Genomic DNA, 22,622 nt, shown 5'->3' with positions numbered 1-22,622 from the left:
AAACCTCTAACTCAAATTTTCAATTCAATGTTACAGTTCACATATGTCTACGACGAAAGCACTGTGTATTACGGCCTTGAATACTTTTTCTGTAAAACTTGACGTTCTTTTATTTTGAAGATACAGCTCCAAACCCCGGAAGTCTTAGTTTGCTTCACGTCAGACGTGCGCGCCGTCGACGCAGAATCATGACGTTTCCCCACGTTAGTGTTCGGCAACTTCACCAGAATTTGATATCATATGTTTTACATTTCAAATGAAACCTCTTCCACGGACTTATTGCTCAGCGCAGCGATTCCACGTAACCGAACTCATGTGACGGTAGGCCACCGGTTTGTTGGCGCCAAAACCTCAGCTTCAGCAACATGCTCGTTGCTTTCAGATAGTTAACTAACCGCTAGCTGATAACTTGGACTAATGTAACGTTATATCGATGCTATAACATAAACGTAAGATGTTCTGTTTGCTACTGCCTCGACATCGTGTTTCCGTATTTCATCTTATCTTCACTCAAGTTTCAACTTTGTCATAGTAGGCAATTTGTTGCTAATAATACTACTAATAATGATAATAATCCCCTCAAAACAGCGTTGCGAATACAGCAGCTTGGTTAGTTTAATACTGGTTCGTACAACACACTTAACGTCAGCTCCAGAAGGTCAATTATCGTGCAATACAACAACATACAACACCATCATGACCACAAGCATCATCATAAAACAATAATGTTGGCATGCTGTTCAGTGAGTTACAATGAACTCCCTCCTTCAACTCTGTTGACATTTATGAAGCAGCTTCAGTGTTTACCTCACCAGGAAGTGATGCCAGAGGGGAGTGTCAACAATGTTTATTTAGGTCAATAATATTTTCAGTGCCACTGTTAAAAAAAAGTATGATACATTGTGATCAGAAAATAACTCCTCATACATTAAATATCTCTTTAAAAAAGGCCAGCAAAGATTTAATCTCTAAGTCAAAATGTTAAATAGTATAGCTTCCAAAGACTACATTCATGTAATTGTCTTCTACATTCCATGAACAGTCTTGCGTTTTTATTTATCCCATCCCACAGTTCTTCAGCGCCACAGCCCCTCACTGAAGTGGCCTCCTGCTGTCATGCCGCCAATTATGGCTCAGATCAGTGATCCCAAGATCGCCTTTGCCTACCTCCGCCCGGCCTGTGTCCTCCTCACCCGAGCGCCCACCGTGACCAATGTGGAGGTATTGAGCGGCCAGGTGAAAGAAGTCGACGATGCCACATTGCAGCAGCTCCAGGAGTACGTTCTCTTCCCTCTTCGCTTCGTCCTTAAGGTCCCCGGGCCCAAGAATGAGAAACTGGTGCAGGCCGTGGCTGAGGCTGTGAGCCACGTTCTCGAGAACACCTGTGTCCAGAGTTGGGAGACCCTCCGAGACCTCCTCTCGGAGCTATGCCTCTGCCTGTCCTCGCCAACCGATCCTGGGAAACCCGCAGACACGTCGGAGGAGCTGAAGTCTGCTGTGTTGAGGTGCCTGGACGCGCTGCTTCATGCCGCTTACGGCGATATCATTTTCAAACTCTTTGAACCAATAATGCTGCCCGGACTGGGAGCTGCCATATCATTGCTGCTGGCCTTAGCAGAGAAGGAGAAATCTCGAGATGTACAGGCAGCAGCGCTGAAGTGCCTCCAGGCGTTGACTCTGCAGTGTGACTGCACTCAGGAGCATGTGGTCCCGTCCTCCCCCGAGAGATGCGCGATAGGCAGCACCATGGCGTCATTCCTGCCTGGGATCACTGTGACCGTAGCCAGGATCATTACAGGAGATCTGAGGCAAGGCAATGCCGTCACAATTGGGGCCATCAAGGTAACATATCTCGATGTTCATTCAGAATTCCTGGTGTGATAATGCAGTACATGCATATTACGAGCTGTTTAATGGGTAACTGATGGCATCTCTCAGGTTTGTATCCGGTCCTGTGTTACACTGTTCACTTTGACTGCATTGCACAAGTTGCTGGGTATTTTAATACATAACAAGTTTGTTACAATCCTTATTATGTATTAATAAAACTGCAACTAAGGATTATTTTTAGAACTGCAAAGGTTAGTAAAGAAACAGATTAGTCAGTCATCAGAAACATGTAGTTATTTGTCCAATATTAAGTTAATTTTCATGATGGTTTCAGCTTTTAAAATATGAAGATTATTGTACATCAGGTGCAATTGGATGGCAAGCTAATCACATACAACACAAACAATTAAAAAAAGTGATCATATCCTCGTAAAATGTATTACAATGATTTCTTCCCGCAGCACAATCATAGCTTTTTTGCTCATTTTGATCCTTCAGGTGTGGTCCAGGACCGTGGGGCTTGTCATGGAAGATGCCCAGATTCAGCCCGGCGAGCCCGGGAAGACTCCCTCGGCGGACCTGGGGAGAATCGCACAACTAACGGTCCGCCGGACACAAGCGTGGGTGGAGAGCACAGCAGGGAGACTGTTCGTGCTCCTGAGGAAAATCATCTCCTGCACCTCGTCTCACCAGCACTGGAGGGTTCGACTGGAGATGGTGGAGCTGGGCGACCACCTGCTGGCCAGGTGTAGCAAGTCACTTGGAGAGTGTGTGGGCCCGCTGCTGGAAGCACTGGTGGGAGCGGTCAATGATGAGGAGCCTAGAGTCAGAAAAAGGTTTGATTTGCACTTCTCCGAGGAGACACTACTCGATCCCAAACTACTTGATGGCAAGATGTAAGATTAAACTTCTCTCCTGTCCCCCGTTCTCTCCTAAAGGTGCAAAGCTGTCCTTAGCGAGGTATCGCAGAGGAGTCAGAGGCGTAGCATCAGCGGCAGTGATATTACCAGTAAAAGTACCAGCAGCAGCAGTGCTCAGACCTTCACTGATGTGCTTTCGGAGAATCTCCACTCTTTGACCACCTCCCTGCCCAGACTGATGAGGACCTCCGATGACCAGAAGAAGCTGTTCGTCCTCAACGTGTTCCTGGGCTATCTAAAGGTCCTTGGACCTCTGCTTTCCACGGTGCTGAACTCGGCCACGCACCTCGAGCGGATTTCCAAAGCCTTGATGCAGGTGATCGAACAGCCGTGAGGTTATACTTAATATTCGGTTTGAATGGGAATCAGAAGAGAAACGTGTTCCTTTTATTGTTTCAGGGGACACACAGCAAATATTTTCAGGTTCAAACTTGTGTTTGTGGCTTCTACATGTTTACATTCAATTCAATTCAATTTATTTTATATAGCCCAATATCACATATTACAAATTTGCCTCAAAGGGCTTTACAATCTCTACACATAAGACATCCCTGTCCCAGGACCTCGCATCGGATCACGAAAAACACTCAAGAAATAGAAAAATCCCTCTCCCCGGATGGACAGAAGCAATATATGTCATGTGTACAGAAGGAAGCATTACAGAGTTACATAAACACATTCAATGAGTATGATAGATACATACACACACACATACATACATGCGGAGGTAGAAAACAAACCTGCATTGGATCCGCAGCACGGAGCAACAGTGTGTTCCCCTCTTTGCACTGTTACGCACTGCTGCTCCCCTGATGCCACAATACCGCTGGGAAACTAGAGGGCTTTGTTTCTTATTTATACCAGCTTAGTGTATATTTTGTAGATGACATGTATTGCATACACTCCCAATGTATTTTTGTTGAACTAAACCTGCTCCAAAGATTAAATTATAGTTTCCATAAAATGTTGTGCACCAGCTAGTATACTTACATCTCTAAGAAAGTGTTCATATAAGACATACATTTCATGTTAATACGTTTATTATATGATTATTACAGAATATAACTGGGTACAAAATACAGCGTTTAATCATTTCAGTGGTCAAAGGTAGAAATATGGAGTTAAAGGTATATTAAGTAACCTTTCCACTTTAAAATGTCTAAAAACAACTAGACATGTCATATATTCTGTTGAGTTTCCATCAATTTTCAAACCTAGAGAAATCATTCATTTTAAGGCAGTTTCTGTCAGAGGCGTCAAATCCTGAATTCACTTTTTATCTAGTTTTAAGACACATTTTAAGATACACTTTTAAGATCTTAATTTGTTTTTTAGCTGTATGTATTTTGTCGTCGGAAGCCTGGATGTTATGTTTTCAGAGAAACATTCTGAACCATTACCCTAAACTACTTTAAGACGCCAACAAACTTCTTCTTTTGTATTGTTTCTTTTGAGAGAACGCATCGGCAGAAAACAACTTTAGACGTTTAAATGGTGGGAATACAGGCCACGCTTTGTCAGTTTCACATAAGACCCCCTCATGGAGTCTGACGTGTGCCTTCTTGTGGGCCTTTGCAGGTGCTGGAGCTGGATGTGATGGATGTTCGCATTGTGGAGGAAAGGAGTGCCGCCGCTACCATAGACACGAGCCCGGACTCTCAGGACACCTACGCTGCTCACACACAGAGGAAGCATTTCCTCTTCTTCACAGATGGGAAGATCTTCTCTGCTCTCATGGAGATCTGTCGAACATTAGGTACGAGGGCTGTTTCATGGGTAATCGAGGCAAATGGTAAATCGCCAGCATAATATACCTCTAATAATGAAATCAACTTAAAGTTGCAGTGGTCATTTTGAAGTAAGCGACCAATATGCCTATTAGGAAATCACCTACCGGTAATTTATCAACTTTCTGACTGAGCCTAACAGGTTTTCTTTTTCAGGAAAATGATTTATTGATTTTGGTTTACTACTCACACTTTTCTCTCTCTGGGATTCTTGTTATTGGCAGTGGTAGAAGAAGTACTTTAAACAAGTAATAATTAAAACTAAGTATTAATATTACAACTGTTAATACAATTGAACTATTAATATAATGTTTACTTTAAGTGAAAGAGAGGCATTGTCAGCATAATATACTCTAATTTCTGTTCCCGGTGGAACAGAAATTGATGCATCATATATTAATTGTTTTATTTCGCGATTCAAATCTGAATCAGTGACGTCAACATTCGGATTCCATTTTGCATTTTTTGTGACAGCTCTCCTCACAAAAAAAACATGACGAATAACTTCCCTTGTGTCTATCTTCAGGTTACTATGGCAACATTTACCTGCTGACGGATCACTTCCTGGATCTGTACCGACAGTCCTCAGCATACAGAAAGCAGGCTGCCATGGTGCTCAATGAGATTGTCAGAGGCGCGGCAGGCATCGGCGTGGCAGCAGAGAGTTGCGGTCTGGAGAGCCAAGTTCGGGGACGCTCTGCCAGCCGGGAGGACCTCGAGGTGGTGGCGACGTCTATCATGGAGGAATACACCAGTCTGCACAACTGGCACTTGATTACTATCAGTGAGGAGACGGAGGGAGACCGACAGGACCAGCAGGTGGGGCTTCTAAGTGTTGCTCAAGCACTCCGTGATGTATTTGTCCTAAAGTAGCACCGGGAACTGGCTAACTGCAGCATAAGTATGACTGGTTGACTCTTTACTGTCTCATTGAGGCACGGGGAAAAAAGTCGCTTAATGTCACCGGCTTCCATTGAAAATTACAACACTACATGTCATTTAGCTGACGCTTTTATCCAAAGCGACTTCCAATCATGTTTCATTCATACACCGTAGACACAGCTACAGGGAGCAATTCAGGGTTAGGTGTCTTGCTCAAGGACACATCGACAAGGGTGGGGATTGAACCTCCAACCCCCTGATTGAAAGATGAACCTGCTAACCACTGACCCACAGTGACCCTGAAAATGACTTTGTACCCTGTTGCTTTGTCACTTGTAGTATAAATGTAGCATACGTATTAAACTACAGCCATTAGCTTAGATTAGCATAAAGAACGAGAGCTGGGGTTTTGTACAAAGGTAGGGAAAAAAATAGATTTTTGTAAGCTAGAAAATCTGTTTCCACATTTCACATATAATTTCCAATTGTATTGCACAGCTCTTTCTGTACTTAAGTTTCAATCAGATTACTCCAGTCCAAATATAGAAATATATCAACAATTATCCCCCAACAGACCAATGCCGAGAAATTCCAGGGTTCAAGTGACTGCGCAAAAGTTTCACAGGAAACAAAGGCCGGAGAACATTGGCAATGTTGTGTTCTTTGTAGATAAACTTTCAGTCTCTCTTCGTCAGCAAAAACTGTGAGCCTGGAGGCACACCACTCTAATGAAAAGGATTCTAAGCACAGTAATAAACACCAGTTAGAGAGAAGGTTTGGCCACTGCAGAAACTGCTGTGGGGCTCTGCCTCAAGTCAAACTAGTACAACAACAACAAAAAAGCATTATAGAATAAATGTATGAAACTACAGGCAGTTAGCTGTAAATGCTGACATCGGGGGTAAGCAGTCTGCGCTGATACAGCAGAGTAACAGCCAGTTACTGATGTGAGCTACATTAACCATGGACAGGGAAGTGAAACAAATAGTAGTTTATGGGTTGGGGGGTGGAGGCGGATGTTTAAACAGCCAAGAGTAGCTTGGAATATCGAAATAATGTTTTAGATGTTGGAATATGGTGATATTGCTCTGACCCTATGGATTTTTTTTGCAAAGTTCCATATTGAAAGCGTGTGTCAAATTTGGATGCCTGGTAGAGGTTTCAGAAGAATTCAGCCAACAACTTGTCTCGTTCTGGTAGATTTATTCTCTCTCTCCCAAGCAAAGTTCAGCCTTTTAATACACAGATTTCATCACATCACGTCATCCTGACCTCGGATTGACGCTGAACCGTCTAGGAGGAGAAGGATTCCAAGAATTCCATCTCAATTCAATTTAATTTCAAATTCAGTTTATTTTGTATAGCCCATTCTCACAAATTCCAAATTTGCCTCTGAGGGCTATACAATCTGTACACATAGACATCCCTGTCCCAGAACCTCACATCGTTGTACGGCCCAGCCCTTCTCACAGGACTGGGCCACACAACGGTGTCCCTCATGTAACAATACCGATAACATGCGTGAGTGTTGTTATGAGGCTCATATCTATACTTGAGAAGCAGATAACAGCATATTCTCAGACACATATTTCAGCTGCTACGTGTTATTATTCTGAACTTGAGTAACCTGACAAACACATGAGAACGTTCAATATTTAAGATCTATATAAACACTATGAAGTTTTTTGTAAAATAAAAAGGTGCCCTGCAAATATATTTATTTTTTGGTGAAACATTCCCTTTTTATCACCATAATGCATTGAATGTATCCTTGAGGCCTAAACAACTTAATGCATTTCAGAAATTGTTTGCATCCATGTTAGCTTGCTAGATTCCTGTTACTGTGTTATCTTTAGGCACTTTACTAACATCTTTAAAAAAAACATCTTTGTCAGGACTGTGAATTTTCTCTTAAAAAACACTGCTCCACAGCACCAACTAGTGGTCCAACATTCCACGGGGGAACATTTTTAACATTCTTGGACAAACTATTTTACCGGCTTAATCCCTCACTTTGCCAACTGCATCACACAAGAAAAAGTTAACATAATCTTCTAAATAAATCTGTATTTCTGTCATCTGTATATTAACATTTTTATGTCTATAGTATAAACTAAAACACTATTGATTAGTTCAAGAAAACTGTACGAGGCATAATATTGACATTTGTCTTTTCTCTTTCTGTAGCTGCTCAGCCCGTCAGGACTCCTCTCCATATCCAACAATAACGTCAGCGACACCAAAGCAAACTCTCTCCAAGTGATTCCGTCTTCATTTGGCACCCCGTCCTCCTCGTCGCCGACCTCCGCAATCCACCTGCTCAACGGCAATATCTGGCAGCTGTGCATCCAACTCGAGGGCATCGGCTGCTTTGCTCGGGTGCTGGGACGGGACTTTCGGCCTCTTTTGATGACGTCACTGTACCCCGTGCTGGAGAAAGCCGGGGAGGAGACGCTGCTGGTCAGCCAGGCGGCGCTGGGCTCCATGTGGAACATCAGTGAGGCCTGTGGCTACCACTCCCTGAAGGAGCTGATCAATGAGAACTCCGACTACCTGCTCAATGACATCTCTCTCAACCTGCAGAGGCTCAGCCAGCACCCACAGGTAACACTGTTGCGGTTGTCAAGGAAAGAGAGACACGTTAGGAAAGGAAGTGGTGTTCCCAGGAAGTTCAGTAAGATGATATTATCCTTTTAAAAGGACAAATATAACAAGAAGAGTTTGTGCATTTCTATAATTTTATCAAAAGACACTGCAACGTTTCACGAGCTGATGTGGTTGTGCAAATTAGTACTAAACTATTCGTACTGCGGCAACTAACAATTATTGATTATCGATTTATCCGTTTTTCTTTTTGCTCACTGAGTAATTCTTTAGTCTATGGGATGTAAGATAATAGTGAAAATAAAATGCCATAAGTTGAAGAGTGTGACATCTTGTTTACACATTCATAAGTCATACACATTCGTCAAACCGAGTAACAGGATAGTAAATTAAGATGCTTTGATTGATTTATTTGTCAAGTTTGTTGACTTCTATTATTTCTGTGACACAACTAAAAATCTTTTTTCTTAACATCTTTTCGGCTTGCGGAGGCATAACAAGTCATTCCAAGTCAAAAGGCTAAAGTCAAATGATTGGGGTAGAAGTTCATCGTGTTGCCGTCTCGTTGGCCAGGCTCCACGGGTGTTGACGGTGATGCTGACTTACTCCGACTGCAGCCTGCTGCCTCTGGTCGGGGACATCGTTCAGGATGTGCTGGCGGCTCTGGATCTCAGCTACGACCTCAAGGCCCCTCTGTTCTGCTCCGTGCTGCACGCACTCATGAAGGCACTGGGTGAGATTTCACAAATCGTGTATCACACGTGTGGGTGGAAAAAAAAAGGCACATCGCCTACGTGACGCTACCATACCTGCATCATACTCTGCCACACCATATACCACACTTTATCGAAGCATTCAATTCAGTAATGGTCCAAACACGTCAGGTTGATTGACAGGCGACTCTGCGGAAGTGCAAAAAGAAAAGAAAAGGCAAAGGGTCTGGCATATAACACTTTTGCTCCACAAACCTCACTGTGTCACTAATCCGCCCTGCTCTTGTGGCTGTTCTTCCTTTAGCGAGGTGGTTCCCCTCCAGTAGGACCCGTGAGTCGGCCAGACCCAAACAGACCACCCCTCCCAAGGAAGACTTCGACATCCGCCAGTTCCTGCTGGATCTCCGCAAACAGAAAGAGCTGGCAGAGGGCATCGGAATAGAGGACGACGACGACCCCGAAGACCTTGGTAATGCAGTGCGCCGTCTGTATGAGGACACATAAATAAATTCTATTTCATTGTAGTGTATGTTTCATATTGTTGTCGAGGGCATATTACATGGAACTTATCAATCGTGTGAATAACAAACAATGCAGTGTGAACTATAAAAGCCCCAAAACAACATCAGGCGCACGTAGAGTCGACCAGTCGTACATCATTCGTCTGACCGTCACTGTCTCTACAGAAGTCCCCCCTCCCACACAGTGTGAGGACGAGGAAGATGTCGGCGGTCCTGATGTGAAAGCAGAGCTTCCCGCCCACCTCATCATCACTAAAGATGTCATGGAGCGCTGCATTCATCTGCTGTCCGACCCGAGTCTCCGGCTGCGACTAAAGGTAGCGTCTCTGGTGTGGAAGGATGAACCTTGTGCGACAAACATCCCGGCCACACATGATGCCACAATGAAGGTCCGATACAGAACTGATATTTAGAGGTTGGAGAAACAGATAGGAGTACTGGGAGGGCGGCAGCAGCAACAAATATTTTAGCGACCTGGGAAAGAATTAAAAAAAAAATCTTTATCCGTTGGAGTAAGCGCTAAAGAATATTTTCCCCACTCTACAGTCAGACAGCCCTTTCCAACAGAGAACACAGCTGAAAACGTGGAACTTATTTATGCTCTCTTTAAAGCCGCAAAACTCCATTGCCAAAACGGTATTGAATTCACTTTGAGCTCAGTTCCTTGTTGTAAATATTCTAAATGTAGTCTACACTGGGATTGATTTATTTAGGTGGCTAAAAATGCGTATTGCTGCCGTGAACCCATGGAGCCTGGCCAACAAGACCATAAAATGCTGAAATACATGTGATTAATCAATCACTTGGAGTGAGAAATTGGACACAAATCAAATCAACCCTGCAGAGTTCAACTGAAACAGGCAAGTTGCACTGTAGAGAAACAATTATTCTTAAATGATTGTTACTGAGGAGCTTTTGACCTCCATGATGGCTGACAGCGGCTGTGTTATATCCCCTCGAAGCCACCCGTCCAGGTGTACGTGTTGTTGTTCCAGTCTGTATCCAAGAAGATCTATAGCAACGGGAGTTTGTCCTCAGGTTTTGGACGTTCTGGAGCTCTGCGTGTGTGTTCTGAGCGAGAAGGAAGACGAACTGCTGCCGATGGCCCATCGCTGCTGGCCCGCCCTCCTCCAGAGGCTCACCGCCGACGACCCGTTGGCAGTCCTCCGAGCCTTCAGGGTACGTACAACAAGTCTAGTTGTAGTAATATATACATTGTTTTATGTGTTAGTTGATCATCTAAACTTGTATGTGGCTTGATGTTGTGAAAAGTTATATATAAAGTGTATTAGGTAACTGTTTAATGTTGTTTTACATTAAATGTTGTACATTATGTTTATCTTCATCATGTGCAGCAACTTAACAGATCTGGCTACATTGATGACTTTCTTAAAAAAAAACATGTAACTTATATTAACATATGCTTGTATTCGATACAAAGTTGTGCTTTTAGGCACAAGAGTCGTCTAATTTCACTGTAATTATCGTTAATTTTACTGTAGAAATTCTTAATTTCACGGTTACTTTTGTTTCTAAGTCTGTGAAACCTTTTTTTGTTATCATTGTAAGCTAAGTCATTCAATTATCATCCCAAAACTGGCCTTTTCAAACAATTTCAGAGAGTGACGGGATGAAAAGGGAATGAAGATCACACTCGTGTGTGTGATCATTTCTCAAAGTACAGGTGTCGATTAATTCTACTGTCGCTGTGGATCAGTCTGCTCGTCACGTCTTTAGTTGGACTCGTTTTGTGTCTGTCTCTCATGCTTTCCCTGATGATGAATTGAAAGAATTTGACATAAGTGCTCTGGATATTCACATTCACTCGTCGCTGGCTGCTGTCAACGGTCATCAGCAATGTGGCAGCTTCTTTTTTTTTTAACAATAATTCATCCAGGGGGTATAATACGGTGTAAATGTGTCAGACTTTCATGATGAAGGATGAACGTAAGGGACATTTCATCACATTTCAGCAACTCTCTGCGCACGTACGTACTTTACACGCCGCGTCCCTCTCTCTCTCTTTCTCCGCCAGGTGCTGTGCACGCTGGGTGAGACATGCGGGGACTTCCTGAGGAGGAGGGTGTCCAAAGAGGTTCTGCCCAAGCTGAGCGCCTCGCTGGTGCGGCAGGCTCCGGTCAGCGCCAAGGCCGGACCCGTCTACACGCACACGCTGGCCTACAAGCTGCAGCTGGCCGTGCTGCGGGGGCTGGGCTCCCTGTGCCAGAGGCTGGATCTGGGTGAGAGACCTCAACACAACACAGAGCATACACAGTACAACAATGATCATGTCAGGATAAAAAGACATGGAACACTTGATGATATGGCAGGTTTCTTAAAGGTCAGTGTAACGTGATGTCCATTTAAGCAAGAACATTCTCAATTTTTAAAATTACTTTTTGTGTAAGTATGTTATATTTACCTGAGTTTGTTTTTTATTTGAACAAAACTGTGCTCAAAGTCGAGCCATTACCGAGAGACGGATTACAGCCAGTCATCGACATGATCACGGTTCAAGCAAATCTATTTCTAACGGCAGCATTATTAAAGGAATAGTTTGCCATTTTTGGAAAACAAAAATGTGCTTTCTTAATGAAGTAAGATTGCAAATGCTATTTTGGTTTTTGTAAATCTAGAAAGACTTTGGGATTACACGTGTCTGTGGTTTGTTCTGTTCCAGCTCATAACTCCCCCCCAAATAGTTATTGATTAAGATTTGTTTTATCAAATACAAAATGTGACCTTTATTTTGACGGAATGGGTGGAGGTTAAAGCTTCTCTGTATCCTCCCAATATGGCCACCTCAATTCCAGAACGCTGGCAAACACACACACACACACACACACACACGCACGCGCACACACAGAGCTCAGTAGCTATTTATTTCTTCACCACCAGGTAGCAGTCTTGTATAACAGTAAAAAGAAAAAGACAGACGGGAGTTTGTGTATCTCAATTGTTCTGCTCTGTCCTACTATGAAGAGATAAAGACACATTCCAGTGTTGCATTGTAAGAATTTGATGAGGATAACTTAAAAGTCCTACCCATTTTTTATTTATTGATACCGTTGCAGGAATCTTGGTTTTGGTGTTTGTCTCTCTCTCGTATTTGGAAGGAGGCGTCACGTGGCCCTCACGACGCTCGATGCGCTTTCCGATTGTTTTTCATGCCATTCGCTTGTCAGATCGGTATCGTTCTGTCAGCCTTCCTTTGTCGATGAAGCAGCTTACAACCCAGCGCATCCCGTCGTTGCAGTGCGCAGCAATTATACGTTTATTATATTATTATTATTATGTAGCACAATTAAACGTGCCACTTCCACTCGCACATTGAACCACAAAACTCTCAATGGAACGCGGCAACTTAGAAAAGGCGATGAGGCTGCAGCAGGGCTTGAATTGAACATATTTTAATGATGACTTTCAACACACGGACCAACTGATCCGACAGGGATGCTGCCGAATCCTCAGTTGCACTCTCTCGAAAACTGCCGCGAGCAACGCTGCTCTCCCTCCAGCTCAGCACGGCCCAGCAATAACCGCTGTGAAATATGCACAGCCATCAGCAAATCGCAACACTGCAGGAAAGGAGAACGTTTCATTTATTTTATACAATAAGTAATGTTTTCAAAAAATATATATGTATTTTTACAGTTGTGTATTTTGTGCTTGACATATATATCTTCAGTATCTTGTCAAAAAAAAAGGATCTCAGTGCCGCAGTGTGTTACAGTGATATAATAAGCTGCATGTCTAATTGTTCATCAACCCTCATGTTCATAAGTCTCTCCGTCGCACCACGGCACTGGGTACAGGTTGGGCTGATTTCTTTTCCGGCACTGCTGAATACTCAAGAGGAATCGCAGTACTCGTCGTAAAACCAAAAGCAGTGGACGTGTGTTTTTTCCTAAACTAGGACGGGGGTAGTTGCAATCAATGATGAAAACATTACAGGGGACACAAAAAAAAAGTGGTGATCATTATCACTTGTGCTTCCCAAGGACAGAGAGCATGCATGAAGTGGTCGGTGGGACTCCAGCAGCAAAGTACACAGACGTTTAATACAGCTGAATCATAGGGATCATTACTTTTATTATTTTTAATCAAAGAAATGGCAGCATCAGATTTATTTTGAGCGGAGGGCAAGTTTCCGTCCACCACCGCTAAAGACAGGGATTTGATGTGGAGAAGTTGTATCTCCAGTCTGCACACAGTGGTGTGTGAAGCCTGGCGACGGCGTGGTCCTCACACGTGGCTCCTTTCCCGCTGACCAATAGAATAAGAGTAGCCACCTCAGTGACTCCCTGAGCCGACTGTGGAGCTAGCAGCGGCCGCACTTCGTGGCGAAATGCAAAAAGGAGGAGGGGAAAAAAGATCGAGTTTTTTTTAATGTTATTTGATTCAAAACATATTATTACCTTCGCATTGAAAATGCGGAAGGTAATGTTTTGATCGCCGTGTATTTATTTATATATTTATTTATTTGTATGCGTGTTCCTCGAATAACAAAAAAAGTTTTAAACCGAATCGCATGAAATTTGGTGGGATGATTGGTTATTATCCGGGGACCATTTGATTAGATTTTGGGATCAATCGGGTCAAAGGTCAAGGTCATGAAAAGGTTAAAATCTTCTTTTTACCATAGCGCGGTCAATTTTTATCCTATTGGCATGCAACTAATGCCAAAATGTTCATAATTCAATGCCCAATCTTGTGATATGCGAAGGTATGCGCTCTACCGAGTGCCCGTTCTAGTTTCTAATGCAAATGGCAGCTCATGTTGAGGATACGTCTGTGAAGCTTATCCTGAGCGAGATCTTGCCGACTGTAAACTGCAGTAATCAGTCGCTTCCCGCAACAGGAAATAGGTGTAGTGTTAGCGCCACTCAAAATTGGATGTCTGGTAAAGCCTACGACCTTCTCTCGTTCTCTCCTTTCCAACGGAAGAATTTATTCTCTTATCACACGTAAAATACAAGCTCGATGCGATTGCAATCACCGCGCGAGTCCTCTCCGGTCAACACATTTTGAAACCCAAAACGACTCTGCCTTTCCCAAGCCAAGTCCGGCTCTCCAAGAACCCACATTCAGTGACGTCGTCCTGACCTCGGGTCTGCTGCATCTGCCCCCCCTTTCTCACAGGAGGGGGGCCCTCGTCTCATTGTAACAAAACAATGTGTGTGTGTGTGTGTGTGTTGCGTTTGTGTGTCAGAACAGTCCCTTCGATAATTCAAATTAATATTAACATACGAGCTCAGTGAGAACCAGAATAAGCAGAGGTGGCTATTTTATTCTTTTTTTTAAAGAAAAATAATAATATTTAGACATGCTTTTAGCATGTCCCCAAACCCCAACAATACTTAACAAACTCCCACTGAGCTGCATGCTGCATATCGTTGTGTCAAAAGTGCTGGTGATGTTTGACTGTGATGTGTAGTAGTGTTGGGCGTCTGTGGTTTGGACACAAGGGGGGTGTTGAACAACCAGTTGGCCCAGTTGGGTTCGGTGTCTGGGACGATCTCGTGGAAGAGGGCTCATCTGAGCGGGACGAGTAGGGGACAGTGTACGCTATTGCTCTCCGAGCACTCGCCACAGAGTGTCCTGAGGTGCAAAGGAAAAGGTGCAAGACGCCGACCTGCACCCGTCTCCAACGATATAGAGAAACATGCGTCACACGCTGGTCGGCTTCGGATGGAGTCGGGTTCCTCTGTGGTGCCGGTTTGAATATGAAATGAATAAAGAATCTTAGCTTAGGTTGAATCGCTCTTCTAAGTATTCACACGCAGACTTCAAAAGCAGTGTAATCGTGGCATATGTCAGGCTTGCGAGGCTTGTTTCAAAAGTTCTAAATATTCAACAACAAAAACAAATATATATATATATATATATTTTTATGTACCTTAAAAAAGGATCACAACACTATGTATTATATCAAATCTGTCGACCCACAGGAAAGTATCCAGCGTCTGCAGAGCTTTTGAGCCTCCTTCCATCCATTGTTTTCTGTCTCCCGACTCATAAAGGAAGCTCTCGACAACCTTGTTTTCGACCTTGAGTAAAAGAAAACCCCCCCGCTGAATGCCGCTTGCCCAGCATGTGGTTGTTGTTGTTTTTAGCTTGTTCCACGGCCCTAAAGTGGGCTCAAAAATAATCCATGACATGGTCCCGAGTGGCAGCAGGCTAATAAGCACGGTAGTTCAGAATTCCCTCTCCACCAGCAACGCTTTCCAGCTCATCCTGCGGGCTGCGCTTTGATTTCCTGTCCATGAAAATGTACACGCCCAATCGTTGGCAAGGGATGAACTCCCGTGGCGCCGACGCAGCGGACTTTGTGCTGAGAATATGAATTCAGCTCTCGCTGTTGTGTGCCTCTCGATGGTTCTCACGTAATGATAGTACCAAAAAGGCTGAGAATATTATGATCACCCGCTTGCCTATGATGTTATAGCTCTCACCTTTCCATCGTAAAAACAACTCAGTCACATCCGTAAAGTTTTGGTTTCCATGTAAAGTGACCCTTTAGGCTGTGGAACAGTATTCAGCTTCCCTTCTGTCTGTCCGTGAAAGCAGCAGCTCTCGGGTTCCCACATGAGAGAAACGGATAAATAAACCGCAGCAGCAGCCATTACAAGTGCCATGAGACATTTAGTCCACCGTTGTGTTTGGTACGCCCACGATGCAGCAGAGAAAATCAGGGTGAAAACAATCATGACGGAATTATTCTTTTCTATATTTCTGAGAGACAAAATTTATTTTACTTTACTAACATGGTTACCACTGTGATTCACATACAATGAGTAATTATCACACCCAAGTGTAAATCCCACACAGAGGAAATAAAAGCAAACACAACCTCACACTGTCTGTCACCTTGAATTTTTGTAAAACTTTTTTTTATTAGTTCTTTGGTAGTCACATTAGGAAAATCTACCACAGTCAATGAACTGGAAAGGCCTTATCAGCTATTGCAATTGACCATGCATTACTTTATGAACATTCACTGGCATAAATTCTCACATTAACAGTTTTTTGTTTCCATTATTTTTTAAGAAACTCGACATTTTGGTCCATCTTTTTTATTTTTCTTAACCAGCCTTTGGTGCCACAACCAGAATGTTAGGATGCCCGTCCCTCTTCCTCCATCGTACTTCCTCCGACGTCTTATAAACTTTATGAGCGTCGCACAGGACGTGAGCAGTCTGACAATTACACAGGTAGTAAAAAACAGATCTTCACCGTTGCTTGACCCCAGTGACTCATTAAAAAGCAGGGGGCACGCATCCAGCCTGGACAGGCCGCTCCTACGCTGCTGTGTGGGAGACAGTTTACATACAGCGTTATGATTTCCCCATTTGGGGTCAATGAGTGCCCTCTCTGTCCATCTATGGACCGGCTTTCTTTGCCAGCGTCGATTCCTGACACCGAGATTTAATTAGTGTCAAAATGGAAAGTCTTCAAGGGTCATCCAGTTGTTTTTCATCCACTCTTGGCGACGGCGTGCGGTGATTTTGGCAGATAGACGTGGCGTAACCGTGCATGAAGAGGTCGCCCAGTACCGCGTAGCTTTAACCTTTGTGTTGCCTTCGGGTCATTTTGATATTAATATTACACCCTCCCCCCGCCTTTGGGTCATTTTGACCCGATTCAATGTTTCACCCTCCTGTTACCTTTATATTTACTAACATATTTTACCCTTTGGGTTCAATTTGACGCCAGCAATTAAAACCTCCAGAAAATTATTAGAATTAATATTGTTTTCCAAGTTTAAGTGTGAGGCACTTTATGTTTGTTTGTTGACGACCGAAAGAACACCGACATTAAACATTGAATGGGGTCAAATTAATCCTAAGGCGGGGGGAGGGTGTAATATTGATTCAGGTAAAAATGACCCTAAGGCAACACAAGGGTTAAACGGCAGACTCTTTCCATCGCACCACCACATTATTGACCACATTATTGCCTCGCTTTAGACGTTTCAGGTACGACCTGCATATGCCTGGAATCGGAGTCGAAGAGGGAGGGAATGCGAAAGAGCAAGAGGGCTGCAGCCTTTACTCGTGTGAATACCGATTCTGGCTCCGGCTTACCTCTGGGACGCCTGCAGCAAGCCAATTACCGAGCCTCAGTCACAAGGAGAGAAAGACAGAAACACAGATTGACTGAAGCAAATAATGCTTTCCGGCCCCGGCAGTTCCAGCTTCAGCTCCAATTCCATCCCGCGATTCATTTACCGTGGAAAATCTCGACAGCACCACCTGGCCCCCACTTCCTCCTTTTTGAGTCTTTCTCACTCCTCTGGTTCCCCCCTCCGAGCACCTTGATTCCACGAAAGACGACAGGGATACGAGTGCCGCACCGGGAAAAACAAGAGGAAGAAAAGAGGGGCATGAAAGCGGCCGCTGAATAATCGCATTGAACTCTGAAATGTGCACCGCTGCTTTTATTCTCGACGCGCAGCGAGCAGGCCCGGCTCGAGCCGAGTGTGGGTTGAATAGGCAAACGGGGGGAAGCGATAGGGAGGTAGGGAGAGACCTGTTTTGAAATGAGACTTGAAAGGCTGCCCAGTTCGCGGCTGAGGGAATCGCTAAATGTCTGCCGGGAGGAGAGAGAGAGGAGAGAGATGAAAGAGTGGAAAGAAGTCATGTGGATGGAGGGAGCAGGAGCTGGAAAATATGGTAGGTGGAGATCAAGAAGGGGGGGGGGGGAGGTAGCCATTTTCACACACATACACTCCTCAAATATCCATGTGAAATGTATTTTCCTCTGTCATTAGGAGGTCTATTTTAGCTTTCTCTTTCTCTTAAAATTGGGCTCTCAAAGACCTTATCGAGGGTGAAGTGCAGTAACGCTGCCGTGTCTGTGTTTCTCAGGTGAGGCCGACCTGGATGCCGTATGCGAGGCCTGCCTGCCCTACCTGAGCTGCAGACAACCAATCAGACTGCAAGAGGCCGGCAGGAGGTGAGCCCTTCCCTCGTGATGCTGTGTATCACAGTTTTTACTTTTCTACATTTTCACGTATAAAATAATCACCTGTGTTGCACTATTCTAGATTAAATGATATCGGTGTACACGGTCTGTGAAGTGAGCCGAGCTGTCTAAGTGTTAAAGGTGCGATGTGAAGCAGTTACACTAAAGTCATGTGCACTGTTTTTAGCTAAAACATCCAGTCTGGATCTTTGAGGCCTCATGATTGAATCTACTTCCTTCCTCATAAAATGGAGGAAATAAAGCAAGTGTGTTGAAACTGCTGCTGCAACTAATTCTTAATTCCGTTACCTATAAATATGTCAATTGTTTTCTAAATTTTTCTGCGTTTTTATATTGTTTATATCGTCTGTAGAACAGGGAAACACATTTCTTGAAGCACAAGGTGATTTCTTCAAATTGCTAGTTGTGTCTGTTGGAAAAGGTGGGATTTATTCAGCTTGTGCTTTAAGCTTAACTTACAAGATACAGATGAGTTTCTTTGATATGAGAGTGCACCTGGATGAGACGCCCTCCATGCTGCTGAATATAGCTTCTGCATATTTAAGTGTCTGTGAGGCGTGCAATAGATTTAAAATGCATATATCAAATATATGAGGGTTGTGAAGGACAAAAAGAAACATTTCATACGTTGGGGAATTGCTCAGTATACAAAACAAGTATTTCAGCTGGCTGCACTATTTATTTCATGTTCCTGGGTGGAATACAATTTAAGACCGTACACTGATCGATTTACTTGCCGCTCGAGGCAGCTCGAAGTAAACCTGAAATGAAGCAGTGGCTGTTCTTGTAAATGTCATGAATATGCAGGTCGTTTATTGGGAATGTCATTCTGTCATATTTATATTGGACCCACTGTGTATATAAGGGAAGCAACGCACGCACCATATGTGCCATATATTTATATATATGTATATGTATATATTCAATTCAATTCAGTTTATTTGTATAGCCCAATTTCACAGATTACAAATTTGTCTCGGAGTGCTTTACAATCTGTACACATAGACATCCGTGTCCCAAAACCTCACATCGGATCAGGAAAAACTCCCAAATAACCCTTCAGGGGGAAAAAAGGGAGGAAACCTTCAGGAGAGCAACAGAGGAGGATCCCTCTCCAGGATGGACAGGTGCAATAGATGTAATGTGTACAGAAGGACAGATTTAGAGTTAAAATACATTCAATGAATATGACAGAGTGTATGAATAGTTCATAGTAGGCATATTCCACGATGGAGACCTCCACGATCCATTAGGCAGATGGAGGTAGAGAGGAGGAGTGGGCGGAGTCTCAACAGGGCAGTGGCATAGTTGGTAGCAGGAATTCCACGACCCAGACCTCGATGATCCATCAGCAGATAGGATCTATGCCGTCTCATAGGGTCCGATGACCCCATGAGACGTGAAGTCAAAAGGACTCCGGGGAGAAAGCAGAGTTAGTAATGTGTGATTGAGAGATGAAAATTCATCCATAAGGAGAGAAAATAGAGGAGATAGGTGCTCAGTGCATCCTAAACGTCCCCCAGCAGCTATAAGCCTATAGCAGCATATCCAGGGGCTGGACCAGGTGAACCTGATTCAGCCCTAACTATAAGCTCTGTCAAAGAGGTAAAGTCTTAAGTCTACTCTTAAATGAGGTGACTGTGTCTGCCTCCCGGACTGAAATTGGAAGCTGGTTCCATAAAAGAGGAGCTTGATTAATATATATGTATGTATATATATATATATATATATATATATATATGTATGTGTGTGTATGCATGCAACATATATATATATATATGTATACTTATTTATATTTATTGATATACTATACATATGTGTGTATATATATGGATATATATATATGTGTGTATGTGTGTGTATACATATATATACACTTATATTTATATATATACTTATATTTAGATGTGTGTGAATATATATATATATATGATAATAATCCTCTTCCCTTGCATCTTCTGTTCCTCCCCACAGTGTTTTCCAACACTTGATCCAGGTGGATCCGGATGCCTTCTGGTTCACTCTGAACGAGCTGCACTGCCCGTCCCCCTACGTCCCGCCCCACCCGGACCTCTTGCCGGTGCATCTGAGCGGAATGGGTCGACCAAGGGACGAGTTCTCCGACAACGTGCTGAAGCTGCTGAGGGAGGAGTTTGGCTCGGCTGCCGGGACGGCTGCAGCTAATGAGCTTGACGCTTGATGCGATCGACTCGTGCCTCACGCGGACAGCCTATTGAACCACTAACTCAAACGAGTCAGCTGCCTGAAAGAACAAATGTGACAGAAAGACGTCCATCAGATAGGGCTGCGATAACCTTCCTGCTCTACACGGCTCTGATAAGCAGCGAGGTGCAAAAGGAAAATACCAATGAAGCATAATATCTGCTGCTGTTGCCTCTCCTCCTGCAGGTGGAGGAACCAGGAACTCTTCAGACAGCTCTTCTACATTAGGAGACATGCAGGCGCAGCGCAGATGTTTTTCATTCCATGTGAATACATATACTCTATTCAAATGTTTATATCTATGTTTCTTCAAGAAGTACTTTATTCCTACTTGGAACTGCCTTGATGGTCTGAATTATTCAAACTGATGTTTCAGAGTAGTTCTGGGACTAGTGTTGGTGACCCAGATAGAACGCTTTTTTTTGTGACCCTGAAACATTCTTAATTAAAATAATCATCAAATGCTCCAGCTATTCAAAACACTTTGTCAATAAAGGGCTGGGTATCGAGCCTCAGAAGTTATTGGTGTCAATTAAAGCGTAAAACCTTCGTACAGAAAAGCTCAAATGTCTGGCCAGATTGATGATCTTTTTACTTTAAAGTCCTTAACGGGGAACTTCACCGCTTTCGCACTTCAAAGACTGCTGACAGGTCTTGGAGAGTACTACTGAATATGTGAAAAAAGCAGAATAAAGCCTTTTGTGGAGCTCGGAATTCTAATGCCTTCAAGCGATGACACTTGAGTCAGCATTGGTTTGGGTTGAAAGACTACAAATGAAAAATAAATAAAAATACTCTGTTGCAGGTTTAGGTGATGCACCTTAAAGCTATGTCTTTTCTACCCAACCAATAAAGGAGTGCATTCTCTCTAATGGCCATCAGGGGGAGACTTCTCTGGTTTAAAAAAGTATTCACATTTTAAAGAAGTCTGAGAAAATGACTGCTTCTCTCTTGATTTATCAGTAAACATGAGTTTATGATCTCAATCTCTAATGTCAAGTGTTGTTTGATACAACACAGCATGATGTTCATTTAGTAAATAATAGTCCAGAAAATGTTAGGTCACCCAGCCTTTAAAGACATTTGTTACAAATAGCATGTTTAACAATATATCGAATTAATATAAATGCCAAAAAAGGCATTTTTATAAAGTTTTCTTACTGAGATGAAAAGATGGATGGTGCAGGCTTAAGTTTAGTTCGTCTTTAGTCTGAAGGATAAGGCTGAGGATATTCTATACTGTTCATGTAGTCAACAAACCAAATCCAATCATTCTCTGTGTATTATCAGGTATAACTTATTCATCTGTGCCATAGAGCTACATTATTATCCAAAAAAAATATTAAAACCAAAGCCAAATAACCTATTCCAGCCATCACCGAGGATCTGACATGGTCAACGAACACAGACACTCTGGTGAGAAAGGCAAGGCAGCGCCTCTACCACCTCAGGCAGCTGAGGAAATTTAAAGTTTCCCAGAGGATCCTTCAGTCCTTCTACTCTGGAGCTGTAGAGAGCGTCCTGACAGGAAGCATCACAGCCTGGTTTGGCAACTGCTCCGCTCAGGACAGGAAGGCTCTGCAGAGAGTAGTGCGTTCGGCTGAACGCACTATTGGAACTACACTCCCCACCCTGCAGGACTTGTACACCAGGAGGTGCAGAACCAGAGCCGGCAGGATCATGAAGGATCCTCACCACCCCAACAACAGACTGTTTCAGCTGCTGCGGTCAGGCAGGCGCCTCCGTAGTCACGCTGCAAGAACAGAGAGACTGAGACGGAGTTTCTTTCCTCAGGCCATCAGGATTGTGAACTCCGACCTCACCAGGACCCCCACATAGACCCACACAACTGCCCCTCTTAGGCACACACACACACACACACACACACACACACACACACACACACACACACACACACTTACTGTAAATATTGTGTTGTTGTTTTTTATTGTAAATAGTGTGTACTTGTTGCCCTTGCACATTCCTGCTGAGCATTGCCACTTTCATTTCACTGCACACCCTGTGTGTGTATGTGACAAATAAAACATCTTGAATCTCTTGAATCTTGAACGTGACCTGTTTTTAAAGAGTTACACAGGAATAGTGGACAAGGGGTTAAGTGCCGGGAAGTCAGGATGCTTTGAGAGACGCTCT

General features: G+C 43.5%; 1 protein-coding gene across 2 annotated transcripts; it reads left to right on the top strand.

Annotated features, from left to right (window-relative positions):
- Positions 1-205: 205 nt before the first annotated feature.
- Positions 206-21,017, top strand: tti1 (TELO2 interacting protein 1). 2 transcript variants are annotated; one of them, XM_056423911.1, is made up of 14 exons: positions 206-321; positions 1,073-1,842; positions 2,329-2,666; positions 2,769-3,066; positions 4,329-4,506; positions 5,064-5,356; positions 7,607-8,023; positions 8,597-8,756; positions 9,041-9,205; positions 9,423-9,574; positions 10,296-10,436; positions 11,293-11,497; positions 18,128-18,215; positions 20,220-21,017. In XM_056423911.1, the coding sequence occupies exons 2-14, from the start codon at positions 1,117-1,119 to the stop codon at positions 20,443-20,445; spliced, it is 3,387 nt and encodes a 1,128-aa protein (XP_056279886.1). In that variant the 5' UTR covers positions 206-321; positions 1,073-1,116; the 3' UTR covers positions 20,446-21,017. The 2 variants fall into 2 exon arrangements, with proteins under 2 accessions (XP_056279886.1, XP_056279887.1); XM_056423912.1 differs by having other exon boundaries at positions 206-449.
- The last annotated feature ends 1,605 nt before the right edge of the window (positions 21,018-22,622 follow it).

This window comes from Pseudoliparis swirei, chromosome 9 (genome assembly GCF_029220125.1).
Source record: "Pseudoliparis swirei isolate HS2019 ecotype Mariana Trench chromosome 9, NWPU_hadal_v1, whole genome shotgun sequence".
Lineage (NCBI taxonomy): Eukaryota > Metazoa > Chordata > Actinopteri > Perciformes > Liparidae > Pseudoliparis > Pseudoliparis swirei.
Note: the sequence above shows the minus strand (reverse complement) of the source record. Positions and strands in the feature narration are given on the sequence as shown.

Coding starts and splice junctions, on each gene's coding strand:
- tti1 (XM_056423911.1), top strand. CDS start 1,117: ATGCCGCCAATTATGGCTCAGATCAGTGATCCCAAGATCGCCTTTGCC. Junction 1,843..2,328: donor TCACAATTGGGGCCATCAAG/GTAACATATCTC, acceptor TTGATCCTTCAG/GTGTGGTCCAGGACCGTGGG. Junction 2,667..2,768: donor GAGCCTAGAGTCAGAAAAAG/GTTTGATTTGCA, acceptor TCTCTCCTAAAG/GTGCAAAGCTGTCCTTAGCG.